This window comes from Dreissena polymorpha, chromosome 4 (assembly GCF_020536995.1).
Source record: "Dreissena polymorpha isolate Duluth1 chromosome 4, UMN_Dpol_1.0, whole genome shotgun sequence".
Taxonomy (NCBI): domain Eukaryota; kingdom Metazoa; phylum Mollusca; class Bivalvia; order Myida; family Dreissenidae; genus Dreissena; species Dreissena polymorpha.
The window spans coordinates 50,088,047-50,108,279 of record NC_068358.1 but is presented as its reverse complement, the minus strand read 5'-3'; the positions used below and the strand labels follow the sequence as shown (position 1 = coordinate 50,108,279).

At 33.7% G+C, this 20,233-nt stretch overlaps 1 protein-coding gene across 19 annotated transcripts in view; it reads left to right on the top strand.

Moving 5' to 3' along the window:
- The window catches only part of LOC127879846 (sushi, von Willebrand factor type A, EGF and pentraxin domain-containing protein 1-like), a 62,366-nt gene that overhangs the window by 3,528 nt on the left and 38,605 nt on the right, over positions 1–20,233 (top strand). For 15 of the 19 annotated variants that reach the window (XM_052426900.1, XM_052426914.1, XM_052426902.1 and 12 more), the window contains exons 3-6: positions 8,262–8,527; positions 13,489–13,561; positions 17,748–17,921; positions 18,247–18,420. In XM_052426900.1, coding sequence (XP_052282860.1) covers positions 8,262–8,527; positions 13,489–13,561; positions 17,748–17,921; positions 18,247–18,420 — 687 coding nt within the window. The remainder of the gene's footprint in view (positions 1–8,261; positions 8,528–13,488; positions 13,562–17,747; positions 17,922–18,246; positions 18,421–20,233) is intronic. The other 4 variants (XM_052426910.1, XM_052426901.1, XM_052426911.1 and 1 more) reach the window with 2 other exon arrangements.

The window sequence follows — 20,233 nt, the reverse complement described above, 5'->3', positions numbered from 1 at the left end:
TCAATTTTGATTTTTAATTTTTTTGTTCTTAAACCACAATCTGAACGTGAACAATACATTTGATATAGTCAAAATTCACAATCAACATATGGTTCCATAAATCAAGTATAAGTTACTTTGATAATTTTGTAATGCACAGTTTTCCCCCGATATTGGAAAATTAACTCGCAATTTTCGCAGAACCAAAATTGTGTATATGTGCCACATGAACAAATCTGCGCATACTAATCGGAGCTTCCCACACGTGTACGTGGCCTCGATACATGAATACATTTTCTGCCATACACCGGAAATTATTTGCAAGTATATGTTTTATATAAAGACAGATTGTTGCTTACTTTCTGGTTCTATTTCTGCAGAACTTCAAGTCTTTCATCAATACACGTTTTACTTGTTGTTTTTTTTTAAACGAAGAAATAATATCGCATATATTCGCTTTAATATGCCCTTATTTCACGATTAGTTTTGGTCAACATCGCTTATTTTCAAAATGTTGTTATATTTTGCTCTAAAATACGTTTTTCAACAGTGCTAATATCAATGTTCTCGAATTTTTCATTTTTGAAAGAATTGGATTGCTGGTCATTAACAATTACATCTTCAAATGTGTCATCAATTTGATCGAATCCCTACAATTTAACAAAATCTTCCAATGATATATTCCTATTTGACCCGAACTTTGCAATTCTTCTTTGTCGTTGTCTTCATTTTTCCCGCCCGCTGTTCCGTGTGTAGTTTAAAATGAGGGGTTTTCAATTTCGTTTTGCAAATGGTCATCCTATTAAATGTTAAATGTTATATTATCAATTCTATCAGAGATTTGTGTTTCTTATTGTATGCTTTCATTTTATATTTCTTTATTTCATAATGTTCAAATTTTGATACAAGCGGGCGACAGTGTGTTATAGTGAATTATTTATTTATTGTATTCTTATAATTATTCATATTGATAAAATTGGCATCGATCTACCACTTGTTATTCATAATTGTAAGCAGTTTACAATTTTTAACTGAATCATGATTATGACATATCCATTTGGGAAAACGTGGGTGCCATAGCAATTGACGCTGGAACTTGACATTAGTTCAAAGAAACTTACATATTGTTCGATCAAATAAACATCATAGAAAATAAATAAATGGGAAACAATATGTAGTGTTTACAACTTGGAATGTCTTAAAAAATCAGTACATTCTCCTTTAACTGTGATATCGCATAAAAATACCATAGGATTTGTGAGAAGAAAGAAAAGACAAAACAAAATGTCGCCTTACAATTCTAAATCTTAGAGGTAATAATATAAAAAACAAACATTAACGTAAGACGGATGACTATTGTATTACAAAACTTAATAATAAATCGTACAAACTGTGAAAGGTTACATTGTTCATTACATATTTTAAGTAACAATCAGTACGTTCTCACAAACTAAGCAGAGTATCGATATGTATTTGATCATCAACAGATCGACTGACATATACATCAAATAGTGTGTGTTACTTGTTAGTGTACTTGTCAATATAGACACATATTATGGAAATGTTAGTTGTTCTCAACTTGATAGTCTCGTCCTAGATACACTTTTTCTTGTGTTAGTCGTAAGAGCCCCCCCCCCTGGTTGTTTAAACTTAACGATAAACTGTCCTATTTCATTTATCTTTTTAATAATATCACAGTCTTAACGTTGTTCGTCGTTGTGTTTATTCATATTTGAAAAGTTTATTGGATATTTTTTTTAATCAATTTTCTTTCATTTTGGAATAATGACCTATGGGTGACATGAACATGGACACAAACTCAGTTCTCTTTGTTAAATAATCTGCTATTACAATAATGTATCGGGTACCATAATCCGTTTTTGGAAACTCCTACAGTATGTCTTATCTTCCAAGGGGTAACAAGACTGTACAGTTTGCTTATGGGCACTGTTATTTGGTGTTGGTTCTTTGCGTTTTAATTCGTTATCACAACCGATAATATACACCCGTACCTCTGTAGTGTTTTTAATGCAAAGGTGTCCAGCCGTTCAGGACATTTTGCATTAGATTGGATGAGACAACAACCATGTTTCATTCATATCGAGGTATCTTGCATTTTTGTAAAAGTTCATCTTTGAGTTTAATGCTTTCAAATTGATTCCATAAAAAACTCTACTTGAAATGTTTATGGCAAGTTCGCCGTCATGTAAGTCTTTAGAGTCTTCAGCAGTGATAGCATATGGTCATATGTCGTGTGTAGTTTTGCAACGTGCTTTTACTTACGATGTTTCATCCCTTCAAAAGCTGGGACTTAATAGGAAGTTAGCCAATTTTCTAGTTTTGTTCACAGTATTGATGAGACGGAATTTACAACCTTATTTTTTTTCGTATATGCACTGTTTGTGGGTCATCTGAGCAGCTTTCCTATCGAATGTGGACATAAATACGCATTTGTACGAACTTCCGAGCAACAAGCCCTAAATATATGTTTTTGGGTGGTGAAGGGCTCAACTTAACCACACCTATTGCGTTTAAAGGAACTTGATTTGGATTGTGATCTCACAGCGTGTTGGCACTTTACTTCACTGCGACAGCGTTATCTCGTAAAATATGTGAAATTAAATTGACTTTAATCAGCTTCAAACTATGTTAGCAATTGTACCATCTCCGCTTTTCGAAGCATATGTTCATTTATCCGTATTTTTTTTTATACGGACAGTTTTATAGCTCGTTATTGACGGTAATATGGGAAAGTATTCAAATTATATAATATAATCGCCCTACGTCGGGCGCCCGATTTGCAACGCGTTCAGTCTAGAAAGAATATGCTTTATGTTGGGCTTATGTACATAAGTAATCGAAAGATGAACAGTCGACAACTGAACTTAATGTTCATTACTTTAAGCTTGTATATACCATTGACAGTTGGTCTCGTCTATACGGTGGCATAGAGGTGACATTCACTCCTCTATTTTTCAAATCACTCCTCGTTTTTTTTAATTGCACTCCTCTTTTTTCTATCTCATTCCCAGCTCGACGGAACGACTAAATAACTCACGATACCTAGTTAGCTATGTCGTCGGAACGATTTACTAAGTCGATGGAGCGAAAAAGAAAAAAGAGGAGTGCAAAACTAAATAAAAAGAGGAGTGCAATTAAAAACGAGAGGTGCAGTTAAATGTTTCATGCACTCCTCCTTAGTTACTTTATTTGAACATCATTTATCAACATTAATAAAAATATTAGCAAACATATAGAATATCGAATTAGACATTCCAATTCAGGAGATAAAAATGTGTAATAAATACATTTTTGATCGATATGATGTTCATGTCACTATTAATATTAACTCTGTGTCCGTCATTGTGCTTCGCTAACGGGTCCTTCGTTGCCTATTATTAGGTAATCAATGATGACTAGCTTCCACTTTGACCGCGGATTTTGGTCGTGAATCTTGACCACATCAACGACATTGATCGCATGTTTCTTGTAACCGGATGTTCGATGCTGTTCTGTACTGATGCTGAACTGAGAGATGTGTAAGATACTTGTGTTTTCACAGAAGTGGTTGATTAGCGTGTGCTTTACTATTTTGAGCTCGTCTCCGGATACTCATGACATTGCAGTTGTCAGCTTAAGGAATGTGCATGTCGAATGCCGGGTACCGTAGGACAGATGGGATGGGATGAGAGAAATCATAAGATGCTACAAGCGTCACCAATTGATCGTTTATTATAGCCTTTATCTCATGAATAACTGTTGGTAGAGATTGGAAATTCGCACATCGGTCAAATACCTTCATTTGTGCTGTAGTTTTTGGTTCGAGCATTCGTTCCCACCATCGAACGTACAATAGCGTTCTTTTTTCACAGCATTCGATATAATACGTGTCATCTGATTTGTGGCATTCATATTAGTTATAATGTGTTCAGGCGACGTACCGGTCACAAAAACAACGGAGCACTTTCATGAATGTTGTCTCTGTTTAGACTTGTACAGGTTTAATATGCTCTGCTCTGGTTGTAGCACATTAGATAATGCAAATATATCTTTGTTTTAGTTATGTTAGTCTGTGTCTGCGAAACTGGCCATCTAGACCCTTCTTGAAAAAGTCAGTTTTGTAAATTGGACAACAACACTTTTTTTTTAACTCGGACACTGATACACCATATGCAAAAGCTTTTCTTCATTTTATCAGTAGATCATGATACGCCCACTGAAATAAATAAAGATGTCATAATTAATCAAGCTGATTTAAAAACATTCCAAGAAGAAGCTGGCGTTATAATTATAAGGTAAATGGTTGATGCTGTAAAAGCAGAACACACTGGTATTTCTGCTGTAGTTGATGATACAGGCGTGTTTGTTTTGTTGTTTCATAACTATTTTGTCCTGACACTTTCCTGATTGGTTATCATGGACTCATTAGTGAGAGAAAGGGCAGTAATAGACATTCACAAAACTGCCCAAAAGAATAGAAATATCGCGATACACATTGTGTCTGCTAACGCTATCTCTTGATACAACACGGTGGCTGGATATTTTGGTATTGGTAAGGGAACATTTATTCAGATGCTTAACGCAGGCAACTCTATCAGACTGTAGCGATATGACAGCGTGTATGAAAGAAGTTGCGAATGAAGCGACCAGATTTGTCTCAATACGCTATGAAAAGCCTGTCACAGAGGAAATGTTCAATACAAGACAATCCCTTTGGGCAGCCAGTGTAGGAAAATCGGGTAAGGCTATGCAATCGCTACCAAGCTTGCCGCCAATCACGGAAGCGTTCTATGCAAATGTGAAACGTGTTCACATACGGACGTGTTTATGGAAACACGCATTAGATGCAGGCCTCTCAGATCTGAATCCACGTGATTAACAACTTTTTACCCATTACAGTAGCATCACATGTTGCTTAAGCTCCATTCAATAGGCTTAAAATAATAACATGTGGGTGCACAAGCGATAGCCCTTGTTCAACACTTGGGTACTCATGTAATCAAGCGCGACTACAATGCACTATCTTTTGCGCTTTTCATTAGGTTAAGGTTTACATAATACAATGTAACACTGATCTTACATGCCCGTTATATAATTTACTGTATCGATGAGAAGGGAAAGATGGATAATAATAGTGTATTGCGTTGTGTAATTGTTTGTGTCCGCCTAAAGATCGGAAAGGTCACGGGTTCGTTCCCACTTAGGGAGCTTTCTTGAGATCTCCCCCAAAGACACCAAATACTGATTCTAGGCCCAGGAAACGACTCGAGATCGTTTCAATAAGCCTGAGGCTTTCGATGCAATCGAGCTAAAAAATAGGTTTAAACTAAAGTAATTGTTGGTTTGAAATGCAAACATGCGAACTGAACTAATGTTTACATAAGAACATCACTCTATGCTAGACAACAACTCTCAACATGAGCTAAACAAGTATACATACAACTTTATACCATGATGTTAGAAAAATGTGACATCATAATATTGGTGAAAAAATGTTGAATTAAACGTATAATGGTGTTTCAATTGATATAGAATGTGCTTTACGACATTTATGACCCAGGTGTATTTTCATAACACAAATCATAACTATGACGAATTTTTCTATTACTGTACACAATGATTATATGACTTTTCTCCAATGGTCAGGAATAGGACGGTATGTTCTTGTTATACTATACTCTGCATATGTATTATTGCAATTCATATATTCGAACACTTAGTTAGTACTTAATGTATTATGTGTCCGCACTCAGTATTGTTATGAGAACATGTGGATATGATCCTGCTTTTAGGAGCAATGTTCGAGAAGCCATATCGATTCTGGAAGCCATTTTGGACGCCATCTTCATTTTTCAGTTTCTATAACACACGTTTTCACTTCTGTATTCATATTGAACATGTGTAACAATATCAAATGATAAAATTATACATAAAATAAAGCATATGCATATGTTTAAACAAATCAGACCAAAAATGACAGCCAACTTGGACGCCATCTTGAATATCTCGTAACCCCAAAAGATACCAGCCCGGCATCATTTGGATTCTTTATCAGTAGCATGCCACCTAACAACAAATACTTTAAAATAAACTATACACCCCAATGTCGGTTTAAGTGAAAAATTGCCACTTTTCTGCCGGCCTATTATATGTTTTTAGCGGAGAATCTGTTTTTATGACCACTAAGCAAAATGAATCTCGTCAGATAACGGTCTTTCTTATGTAACAATAAATGCAAAAACATCTTGTCAAAACTTGAAGCAATGGAATACGTTGTTAAAACCAAAGCGGTAATGTAAACAGGACACGTCGTTTTTTTCGTTGACTGTAAGCAGTTTAAAAGGCTACGTTGCATGTCGGCAGCTGCAGTCGTAAACACTACGAATTGGTGTTGTCGGTTGATATTTCTTATTGATACGATTTGGAATTTGATGGAATTCTTGATGTGGAATTTATCTTCGTAAGCCCATTCAACAAAACCATTCCGTTCTAGCTCCTTGATAATTTCACTTAATGTTTGTAACAAAAACGTTATCGGTGACAACTGTGGCACCTTATGTCCAGTGCGGTGCGGCTTAAAGACGATTTTAAGTTATCTTCAAGTTGTAATTTATCTCCCCTTCTCGAATTGTTACACATGTATCAATATATCTGTTCAATTCAGTTGATGCAGTATTGGTCTCTTAACTTGGCGACATAATACTTATCGACTCCAACTTCAAAAATGTTATGTATCTAAATAACCGGGTGACATCCATCACCTGATAAGTAGCTTATCATGATGTTGTGACCGGAGATGGACCGGAAAGTAGAAAAGAATTTTTGATGTTAAACCTGTCGTCCTTTTTCCCCTGAAGATATGCTTTTTACAAACTTCCAGTTGGTGCCCTTATTATTAGCGAGATTTTAAATTTGTCATTCACATTCGCATGGTGTTCTTGGTGCAGTACTTTCGGGAATTCTCATTGAAGTGACGCTTTGTGGTGAATAGTGCAGCGATTGTTTTGTTATTCCGCAAACTGTTTTACCTCGGTCAGTAACAAAGTAAAGTGAAACAGTGATCAATTCTTGCACATTCAGTAAAATTTCCCCCGAATGACGCCAACAGGATACTTTCTGTGTTTTGCTACGTCTAGCTTAAGGTCCACTGCAAGTTACTTTAAAACGAAGGGCCGCTGCAGCTCTTCGACAAATAAGACGTTTGAATCTTTTGAGCAGTCCGTTCACTGTAGCGGAATGTGTTATTATTTTTTCGCTCATATTTAATGTTAAGCACGTTGCGGCGTTCGGGTTCAGTGTATGTGTGCTTTTAGGCTGTCGCAAATGGCGCTGTGATGTTTTCCACGACTGGTACGCCATCTTAAGTTTGATTTTTTGCCTAACGCGTGTTTTTCTTTTATAGATACACATGTTAAAAATCAGATGGTGAATGTGATTCTGTGATATGTAGTCTTTATATTATGTATTTGCAAATACTTTAATTTCTGGTTTCCGGTTATTGCTTTTGCTTATTCTGAAGAATAAGCCGTTTGCGCTTGTATAGGCTCTGTGCATGAAATAAGCTGGGTTTTTGGTTCAAGCGGCTCTCAAGTCTAATAACGTCCATTTTTGGTAACCATGGTCTTGGTCCATTACCGGCATAAGTCGGTCCCCCAAAGTCGGCATTACGATTACAAAACTTTGCCATTCTACAAGTCTGCGTGAAACATTTCTGTAGTTTCTTCAGTTTATGATGTTTATTTATTGAGATGACATACTTTGAATGCTCATTTACGTAAAGTATGACTTTTGATGATGATGGTTCATTTGCAATTTCGATATGATTCTGGTATTTGATTGTCAATACCTGTGCATGTCTTGGATTGAATTGATTAACTTGTTGATTCTCTAGTTATGTTTAGCAAGTTGAACTTGATCGAATATCATTCCCTATAACGAGTTCTGTCTCAACATCAACGATGTCGCTGAAGTTGATGATTTCCTAATTCATATTAATGTTCGTCCCGATATAATGACATCGTATGCAATACTTAATTGATAGCTACTACTAAACTACACCAAATGATATCCTAGATGTTTTTGTTACAAACGTATATTCCAATTTCATATCGACTATAAATTTCATGTACTTTGTAAGTAAATTGAGTTCTCACTATCGCATATGATTATTTCTTCATTCAGCATTGATTTTAGTTTAGAATAAGGACAGGAATCTTTTACTTAAACGTGTCAGTGGTTATGCATACAACTTACTTTACTGTTTCGATGTTTTATTCCTGCAGATGACGAATTCTATATGGTGTTCTGGGGCAACACAACCGATGCTTTGAATTCTAGCTCTGTCATGACGTCTCCACTTCTTAGTGCTGGTTCGTATCAGATTAAATTCTGGTTCATCGTTCCAATAGCGCGAACTCAAGTTAGCATCGAGACTTCATCCGATGTCACTAACGATGATTTTGTACGCTGGCAGCACAGTTACACATCGAGACCACAGTTGACATGGATAAATCAAACGGTGTCGTTCAATGAAAGCAATTGTTTTAGGGTAAGATTTTCTGTAATATGGAAATTACATATACAAATCTTTTGCTTAAACTGTTTTGCATAGTATTCATTGTCTAAACACCCGAAATCATCTATAGAAAAATAAAGTGTTTAGCTTTTAAGAATCACACTTGATTGTCAAACCAATTGTATTTTACATCACCGAAGTTCGTTCGCTTTTTGGTCAACAGCAAATTTCGTTGTACGTATGCATATATTTGTTTGACCTTGCCATCAAAGATAAGCGTTTATTTTCAAAGCAGTACTTTACTTTTGTTGAAGAGATGGTAGAGAAGAGGCATTGTTAATATACAAGGAATAGTTTACGATAACTATACCATAGCTTTTTACGTTAAAGAGCTCTGTGAGTTGCACCGATAAACGTGAGAACGGGTTTCGTACCAGTAAATCTCTAGTTAGATCGCAAAGTGTTCCTAAAATATTATAAGCCCTAACCCGTTGTTGAGCCGAAGTCCAAGAGATTGGTCGTCTAGTGTTTGCACACAATACCACCGCGCCACTCTAAAAACAAAAGCAGTAATAGATGAAATGATGAAACGAACCAATTATTTTAGTATTTCCGATATTTTAATTTTGATCGTTTTAATATCAGTATTTCGACATTTTATCATAATCATCACGAACATCATCAACAATAACAACATCAAGATCATCACCATCATCTTCATCGTGATCAGATATTAAAACATCTAGCAAATACATGCGTTTCAACAATGTATATACATGTACGAACATAAGATTATACTTTCGGTATATATAAGGTAACGGATCTATATATAGAATACTAGGTCGGTGCCGAATAAAGCGAAATCAATATAAAAAAATTGTCAAAATTACTACATACATCATCTTTTGCGCCATTGATATAATCGCCAGCATGTTCGTCATCGCGATTCTCGGCTTCATATGACTTCATTATTATCATCACCATAATAAACATGAAAATAGTTCGCATCTTGTTCTTCCTCCTCCGTCATCCACGTTAATACATAAGTGCTGGTGTCTGATTATTGTGATATTACGTTGAAACCTGGTGTATTCACTCTTGTACGGTCTATAGAGTTAATACCAAGATGATAATGTTTATAATATGATAATTGTTATGATGATTGTTATGATGAATTTTACGGTTGATAATGTTCAACAGAAATCTTGATTATTATTCATGTTTAGTTATGGCAGTAACTGGAATAACTTTTTAATATATAGGCTTCCTGAAAAGTCCCAAAAAGTGCCTGCCAACCGGACAGGTTGATGGAAAAGTTTGGCTGTCCGGATAAAAATTCATTTGACCGAACAGCTTGAGTTTATAATTGAAGAATTAAGTAAAGTTTAACTCATATTTATTACAAGTACACACGATAAAGTAAAACAAAACGTTTGCGTGTTTTTGTGATTAGAGTGTATGATGGACAACAGCTTTAAATTATAGTCAAACTCAAAACAGTTAACATAACATGACTACGCATTGATAAGTAGACTTGCACCGTATTGGATCGTTTCAACATACGTCACAAAACATATTGATCCACTACTTTGAAAAGTTCTTTTTACTTGTTTTGCTTCATATTCTTTCGATTTTTTTTTCCTCATCGCTTAGCTTCCTTTTCTGGCCTTGTCTAGCGCTATTGAAACTTAAGCAACAACATTCTTTCATGTGTAGTTTTTGTTACAACATTTGTAATTGGATAGGTGGTAATATGTCGGACCAATAAAATTGACGTTTTTGAAAAAAACAAAACAAAGGGAGAGCACTCTTATAAACTAGTGACGCGTTAGTGTTCTTTATGGCAAAAAGGCTCGAAATTCACAAAAAGAGGGGTTCTAATGGGGTGTTTTCGTTCTTTTGGAAAGTATTAAACTTTTCGGTATTTAGTCACAATTTTTTTGGCCTATCACAAGGACTGGCGTTATTAGAAATTTCGCCGGACCGTAAAGAATTTTGCTGGACAAGACCGGCGGTCCGGCCTTTTCAGGGAGCCTGCTAATACACTATCAACGTTGTCTTAAGCGGAAACTGGAGATCTAAAAAAGATTAGCTACGCACATGTGGTTGAAGATTGAAAGAAACATTTTGTACGAGAACCTGTATATGCGATAGATATAAGTTTCAAAATATTTTAACAGAAACAATTATATTGTGTTCAGTCACTTTCTGCCATCAGTCATTAAACATTTAAAAAGACATCCGGGAAGTTAAAATAGATTCATGTTCCTTTTCTCAATTCGTTAAAATTAATTTTGTTCCTCGAACACATATGCCCCATGATATGGGAAGTTTTATGTTGTATGGGCTATATATAACACTTCAAAAATGTTCTCAAACAGTAAAGTTGATTTCAAAATAAATTTAAAAGAATTCCCTGATTGACCCTTTACAAAATGTTTTCAATTTGTATTCGTTTTACACATGGCAGCCAAAGTCTGATGCCATCATTTTATGACTATTTATTGAAAGCTCAACAAACATAAACAACTTAAACCGTATTTATAACAATAACGTTGTCAACAGGGTTACGCCGCTTAATTTTCCTTTTGTTTCAAGGGTGCTGTAGTTTGCTGCTCGACATTGCTTACAACCTATCAATACTTTAACTATGGCACGTATTGCGTTTTGTTAAGCAGTATGTAACCGAAGCTTAAATAGTTGTATGTTAGCTAAATTTTGGATTTCATGTGTTTGCTCTGACGTTTGGACGTTGACGATTGTTTCCATTTAACACATATTATTTGTATTATTTGCTAAACCGAACGAATTTTTAAAATAAATCACAACATCCAAGTGATTGATATATATTATAAGTAATTATACCGTTTATATACATTTCAAACCAATAACGTTGTATTCGAAAGTATGTCCTTTTTCCATTTTTTATCTGATTTCGCCATCCAAATCATGTTTATGTTAATTTTCATAAGGGTTAGGTAAAGTCTGTATGTGATATGCATGATTTGAACTATTTGGTCTTTCCATAGAGAACGTTTTTTAGCAAAGTTATTATCCGAATTATCGATTTTATCTGGCAATATATTCAACATAAATTTGATAACAAATATTCATCTTAATCGTGTATGCTGAATAGATAGTCGTTATGTTGTAGTTCTCATATATAAAAACATCATGGGTTTATTTATCTTTTGCTCAATATTTTGAAATATTTCGATCATAAATATGTTCCTGATACAAAATGCCATTTACTATGTTTTATGGTCTTCTTTAATGTCACATATATAGAGGCTATGTCCGCTTTTCCAATACATATTTAAATCTTCAAAAGTGATCAAACAGTCGAAGGTAAAACGCACGTTTCTGCAAACATTTTTGAAATAATATTTATCTACAACATGCGTAAAATGACACCTCAAAGAGTAATGCTCTTTTAAATCATTACCGAACAACGACATTAACATTAAAAATCAATAGATTCCGTTGATATGCCGTTTTGTTGATTTTACCCGTATTTGGTATTGGAGAGAATACTTTCCAAAGCATCATACATTATGATAAAAATAAGTTAACACATTCTTCTTACTGAAGAAACATTCAAAGTTGACATTGGAATCATCACAGACAAACACATAAACCACTCACCCATAAATTAGTTATCATATATCTTTGAGATAAGGTTGCACATACTTGGCATTAATTGCAAATTGACCTGTTACAATAATGTTTAAACTTCTATTATCGCACTGTTTTTCGTTAATTATAATTATACTTACCCTGTTTTTGTATGTGGCACATTTTAAAAGTAGACACATATCAACCTGTTAAATATATGTCAAACACTATCAGTTAGAAAAAAGGCCATGTGTCAATCGCCTGAGACATGAGGGAACTTAAAGGCTCTGAGCAGGTTTGATTATGTTTGGGTAAAACGCATGGCTTAAGCATGAAACTGTTGGTCATATATGATCCATATTTGATCATAACCAAGCCATTCTTGGAACAAAAGCTTTGAATAAGTCTTGCAGCCAACTTCTTACACATCATACAAAACCTTCTCCAAGTGGGCTATTTTAAATTATTGTATCGAATACAGGCAAGTTACTATTTTTTAACATATAGAAAAAAATGTATTAAGTGTGAAAGATGCGTCCACTTGTACGGAAATGTGCTGTTCTACCAATATCACTTAAGCAATAAAGAGAAAATCGACATCCCCATGGGAAAATTTTTTAACAGATCGGCACAAATTTGAAACTCGTCCGTTATGTCATTTGGATAAATGTTCTGAACATGTGTTATCATGACTAGACAAAGGGAACATTTTTTGTTCAGACGTTTTCATAATTTAGTGCATAAAATGAAAGCTTCAACTTCTGTAGTGCTCATGGTTGTTTATGTCCCGCAAACATTTGCGAATTACATACATTCCAAATGCTAATAGAATAAACGTTTTTCTAAGCAAGCTTGCTAAGTTAAGCAAATAAGTTCGTGATAGTAAACAAGGTTTCACCATGGAAAAAAAACTGAACATTGCCCCTTACCCTGGGTATCATGGTTTCAAACATACCAGAACTAAATTTGAACAAAATTTGGTCAAAGTATCCTTAGAACATCTCTTCTCGGCCAAATCTACAAAGAATGTTATTTCTAACGTGTTCCTTTTGTTTTTCAATTCTACTTAGTTTTTTTTTTATCAAACCGAAGCCGATTTCGAATCCCGTCGAGAAACTATTCGGTTGAAGCGTGCCGTTCATTAGTTTCATTATTGTTAGAAAGAGGTTACGCGTATTAACCGACTCCCGCACCCTTGAATTGAACCTTATGAAAGCTAAACACATTATGTATATAGCTGTGTATCTATTGAACATTTTTATTATGACTTACAATGAGTCAAGCGACTGATGATTATATTTAGTTCCACTGTTTTTGTCTATTACCTTTTCATTTCTTTATCATTGAGGTCGATTAACAGGCTCATTCTTATCTTGCAGATATTTATTCGTGTTTATGAAGTGAAACTTGGAATTGTCGGTATCGACAACATCGAGGTTTTACGTGAACGAGGTAGGATAACTTGCATTGTGTATTGTATAAAACAATTTTAAAACAATGTTTAACATGTTAACGAAGTCAGAAAAAACAGAGGTCCACAAATGTAGCAAAAACAACGATATAATATTGTTCTATAAGTAAATTTATATTAATACAAATATTTGTTATAACCAGTTAAAAATACTCAATTTTATATTTGTATTGTGATTATATAAAAATGATTAATGTTTGTAGTTGTCATTTGTACAAATTGGCTGAAAAATTCTCCATTTGTTGACATCTTGTTCGTAACAGCCGTTCTTTAGCTTCTGCTGGATATCATATTCGATTCGTAATTGCTGTTTTGCAACAGAAACTATTAGTATTTTAAGCGTATTTTTTTATTATTGATTAACAGTTTTGTAAGATAAAAACACTGTTAAGTGCGGAATCGTATTAGTTGTTTTTTCTTACCTCTAGAATCAGTTGTTCTACAAAATAAGTATATCATTTAAATTCTGGATTATTTCATTATAGTAATGGATATTCAAACTTGCTCCTGTACATTTGTTTAGAAAATACATGACTCGCCATCGAACAACTTTATTGTATAAATAAATTACTCATGTGCCTAATAGAGTGGCTTGTCGCTACTTAAAAAGGTTTCAATTAAAAAAAAACATATGCTTCTTAAGAATATTTTCGGAGAGCATTATTTAGTAAAGACAGAAGACTATCGAGATACTGGTCTCCATAATTATAAAGATTATTACAATTGATAAAAACTTTGAAAATATTTTTAAAATATGCCCCATTTTATAGTGTTATGTTTCGAATCAACGATAGGTTTTTAGAGATCTTACATATGAAATTCAGTTAATAAAGTTTTAACTATCGTCCTTAAACTGTTGTATTAGATATTATTGTTTAACCTGTGCATTACCATTTCATACAAATCTAAAACAGATCATTAATCTGGATTACGATACCTGTCGTAAAATATGGCACGATCCTAAAAGTATGATTAAAGACCGGTCATATTGAAAGACTTAATAACTTTTCCCATTTTTATGTATTTATTCATTTTTGCAGTGGCGCTATCACTCCAATGGCAGTTGTTCAAAATGAACACATTTCGGTGAATGTGTTATTGTAATTCAAGCTTGTAAATGTACGTGGCATTGTTAATACAATATCTCAAGTTTTCTGATTATTACCATCAGAAAAGTATTCAGTTTTGCAAATCCATAAAACCTGATTGTTATCAAAGTTATATTGCAATTCGGTACAAATACTTTAGCCTGATAATACATTTAAAATTTAGATAAGTGAATCGCTAGTTCCATCCAGATGAAAGTTGTTTCATCTTAAAATTGAGACAGTTTGTAATTGTAGTTTCTTTTAGAGTCCTTTTATATTAGCATTTAATCTTAATTTTGGACTGATACAATTTTCCCGCATAAAATGAGCATGTGGTAGCAAAAGGGATAATCAATCTACCAGGCATATCAAGAGAAACATTTATACTGAACCTACGCATGAAAGACTGTGGTGCGTTTTGGACGCCACTTCAACCATGTTTTAACGGGAATAAAAAAGCTTGAATAGCTTGAATAACTGTGGTTGACCATTCAATGGTAACAAAGGGCGTCCGAAAAACGATCACGTCGTTTCTTTCGTCTTCTTTTAATATGTTTCTTCTACATTCTCTAGTTTGTTTGGCAGACATGTATCTTCGCTTGTCGGTAGCTCCATCTTGAAATCGCAGTTTTAACGCAATAAAATCTCAACAAACAGGTTAAGGTTGCTGTTGGGGCGCCGTTAACGTTCGAAGCAAACATGAACTTAAAGGAACAATTTTAATCAGTTCAATATGGATTTTGTCTCGGAAAAATAATGTTTAACGGTTTACTGAAATTATCGCAACGATATTGCAAATGACACACATTGATTTTCGTACGGACTTCAAAGAACATTATTTAATGTATGTATCTGGAAAGGATGATAATATATTATATGCATTAAGTTGCTTAATTTATTGCATTATAAAGCAGCTTGCATTATTCTTGATGATGATTAACAAAAAGAAGTGTTTGTTGTTCTTTATCTTAAATTTAATCCGAGGCAGGTTCCTTGCCTTGCATCGGAGTGATTACGACGCGTCTCAAATATAGATGAAAACTAAAAATAAACATATCAATTGTTTCACAAAAAGGCTTTGTTTAATTCGATAACAATTACGGTATTATTCGCAAAACATTAAACGCTTTAATAACTTCGCGTAATGTAATTATTAATTTTTCAAAGACTTTTAAAGCATTCAATACAATTTGCATTCTTTTTTCTCGGTGACTAATTTAATTTTAATTTCACTCATTTTTCAACTGAATGGTTAAGAGGGCCATTAAAAAAAAATTAATCATAGGAATGAAAACTACTGTCTCATAATTTTAGCTATTTAGTTCCCATGTGTGAACATTTTATATTTATTCTTTTGAAAAAGTATCATCATTATTTTCACTGTCTCATATAAGTCTAAGTATTTTTATAAATATATTGCTTTAAAGTAATTGTATTATCGTTGAAAACTACGTTGATCATTTATACAATATTTCAATTTCATTGACAAAAATAAACACAGATGCTAAAAATATATTAAGATCATTACTGAAAAGATTATGGGAACCCAGGCACTAACCTCCACCATTACGAAACAAATCAAAGTACTGACAGTACTGGTGTGACGATGCTTTTGAAGAGGATGGATATAAAAGCATCAATTTAAGTTTATCTACATCACCACGATTGTGTATGTGGGTACAAAAATTTTGGATACGAAAAAAATGGGTACGAAAATTTTGGGTACAAAAATTATTCCAAAAAAAAAGTGGTACATAAAACAATTTGGTTACGAAATTATTTTTTTTTTAATTTGGGAACGAAAAACAAAATGGGTACGAAACAAAATTTGGGTACGAAAATAAATTGGGTACGAAAAAAAAATGGGGGTACGGGGAAGTAGTTTCCGTGCGGAACTTGACCCATTCAGCGAAACTGGGAGGCGGGTTACATTCTCGATCAAATATAACAAGAAATATCTTTAAAAAGATATTCGAGGTGTATTTTCTGTACCACTTATCTTAAAAAAACGTTCTGTTACAGTAAAACGTTTGAGGATTATAACATTACGATACGCAGCAGATATATTCAAAACTTGACATGCTCTTTTATTACACCATGCTCTTTAATTTCACATGTATATCATACCAAACTTTATATTTCGTTGTTTCCTTTCCTAAGTTAATGATGTTATGTGTACAATCGTGATTTCACATGCCCATGTGCATGAACATATAATTTTTCTCTTTTGATTATTTATTGTTCAACTCAATAAGCTTAGGCATGTTTGTTCATTAAGTACGACAATAATTTCATGATGATTCCGGAAAGTAGGTATGAGCACATAGTCGAATACGACTTGAATACGTGAGTTCGCCCATGAACACATGGTAAGGTTAACTCATTCTCCGCGATATGACCTGATATGTGTTTAAAACAGCAAACAGTATCCAACAAACGAATACATTATCAAACATAGTGTGTGCACTGATGTGAATCTGTAATTTATGTTTGAAAAGTTTATTAAATATGCAAAATGAGAGAGCACGCATTAGGGCGAGTTTTATATATGTCGCACGGCTATTATGCTGCTTATATACCATACCCGCTATAACGTGTACAAATAGCAGGTTCGAAATAGTTCGTTTTTTATACACTCATGATCGCGTTAAACGTTAATTATACACGTTTTCATTCGCAATTTATTTACGGACTCACGACAAATGTCAAATACAATACAAAACATGCATAGTTGTTTCATTGATCTATGAACATATAATGGATTGAATATAACTGATTAAAAATTAACGTTTTCAAACTATTATTAAATATTTTCCCCAGAATATGCTGTCCTATTTATAGCTGAGCTTCCTTTACCTTTATCAATGATAATCAGCGAGGTATGCAGATTAGAAAAATCGAGCTCGGACTGGCTCGATTTTTTACATCTATATTTTTTAAAGTTCAATGTATGTGTATTCTTAGGTAAGATTTTGCATCGCAAAATAATCAATTATGACATTCACTTTCCGTTAAACTCGTGATAATATGCCCATCTGCTTCACCATAGTGAGACATTCTAAACGATCGTATACTTCAGATTGCCATACCTTTCCCATTAATGTACATGGGCACGTATCCACGAATTCCACCACATATAGGACATCCGTGACAATCACGTGTGATACAGGCTACAACCTCAACGGAAATAGCACGTCTATATGTGAGAGCAATGGACATTGGAGCAGTATTGGGCAAACGTGTTCCCTTGTTGGTAAGTAATTTGGCAACTAAAGTATCGGATTGTTGTATAAGAAACGTTTCATAAATTGAATGAGAATGTATTCATAAATGTAGTACTTTATTCACTACATTTTATTTCCATACATCACAGCTGATTTTAATTATAAGAAAATAGTTTAAGGTTATAAATATATCACAATCTATCTAAAGAAAATATAACGATCCGTAGTAAAGGGTCTCATCATGACGTATGGGATGTTTTCAATATTGAATTCATGGCTTTAGTGTACATCTATCTTTAACCTACACAGTGTCAACATTCAAATGACCTATCTTAAAGTCACCATCTGTTGCAGATTGTAAACAACACCCCGTCCCTTCATACGGACGTGTGTCAACAAGCTCCACCACGTACGGGACTGTCGTCACAATCATATGTGATACTGGCTACATAATTAGCGGAAATAGTACGTCATCATGTGAAAGCAATGGACGCTGGAGTGGCTCTGCACAACGTTGTACTCCTATTGGTAAGTAATTTGAGGACTAGCACATTTCGCTTTGATGCTAAACCAATTTGTCAACTTAATTATTAAATGTGTTCAAACAAATATAACAATTTTTTTCTTATAAATCATTTTATAACAATCATACATTATGCTGTCATACACGGATGGATGATCGACGCTTTGTCGATCCCATGTTTGGTTAAATGTGTAAGAACAAGAAATTAAGACGATTACTTAATGAATTATCAAGAAACTAGAACAGTTTTTCAAACAATATTAACCTGATCAAACTACAACGACGCTGATAACACAATTTCATTTAATTCGGATCAGTGTTGTTCAAGATCTCGTACGGAAACTAAAAATTCGTTAAAGGGCAGTTCAACAGTAAAAACGATTAAAGCAGAAAAAAACTTACACTATACACGTGTCAATCCAGAAGAAGACATTAGATAAAAGGTAATTACATTTTTTCATTGAATTTATTAAAGGACAATAAGCGCCTGACAAGTAATTGGAAGTGAACGAATAAAAATATGGACATATCCGCCTTATATAGATGTTGCACATGACGTGGAATAAAATCAGAAACATAAGTTTTTCTTGCGGGTATTTGTTTGTTCGTTACTTGTCTCCTATGAAGATCTTCGGAACTAAATATTGTCTCTAAACAATCAAAGTAAACCAATACTTTCTGTTGATGCGTGTACATAAGTATGAGTGAATTCAAAAAGCATCCATAATTTCTTATAAACGTGTAAATTTGCATCAATACATTAAATTAACTCCCATACTTTATTTTAGTACAGGTCAATTATTACCGTAGACTTCACGAAAGATTCGCATCTTTTTGTATAATATTATACGTTCAAGACCGTATGCATGATGCTACTGCAAGCGAATATAAAAACACCCGTTGGTGATGTTTTTAGTATCAAGCAGATAAATTTGTTTATGTAACGAAGGTGTTATATAACTACATACTAACTAAATAGTATTATTTACCACGAAGAAATAACCAAAATATTAACATGTAAATTAGCATTTGGAAGTTACATATTTATACAAACTGACATTGGTAATGGTAAAACGCCACAAACCGATGTTTTGCAGTGTTTAACTGCACATAAACACTTAAAATCAACGAATAGTTCGTTCAATATTTCGAAAAATAAAGTAAACACATAAAAAATCAATGTTGTTCAAAGCAATAGCCAAAATTTCAACAGATAGATTTAACAAGATACAAAAATTTCTTTTTTCTTTTATGTGGATTAATATATTCAACACATGCACACGTACAATAATAGTGTTCGTGTGTCGTATGAATAGATTAAAATGGAATATATTGTGCCACAAAAAATAATAACGAGCATTTTCTATCTCGTTAAATTTATGATTCCATCCCACATCTAGCGTTGGCATTTTGCGATTGATTTAAGGAAGACTGATTTTTTATGAGTGAACTTTATTTTATGAAATATATTGCGAAATATTGGTTGATTTTGAGTATTTATTTTACAGTAAATATATCTAAGAATGTTAATATTCTTTAAGACGCTCTTTGTAATATTTATTTTATACCTACCACAAAGTTACAAGTAATTTTTCACTTCTCTCCCGTCTTGAGTAAGTGACGTTAGTCCCGATATTGCGTAAACTCAACTCCTCTTTAACTTATTGATTTTATCCAATAACTCGCTGCAAAATAAGCCAAATGCGTAAGTGGTCGGAATGAAAGGAATGTCGGATTAAAACAGTTTTGGCATTATTAAGACCCGTAGTCCACAAAGTTATGTGTAAACATCTCGTGAACTAACATAATGATATTTGC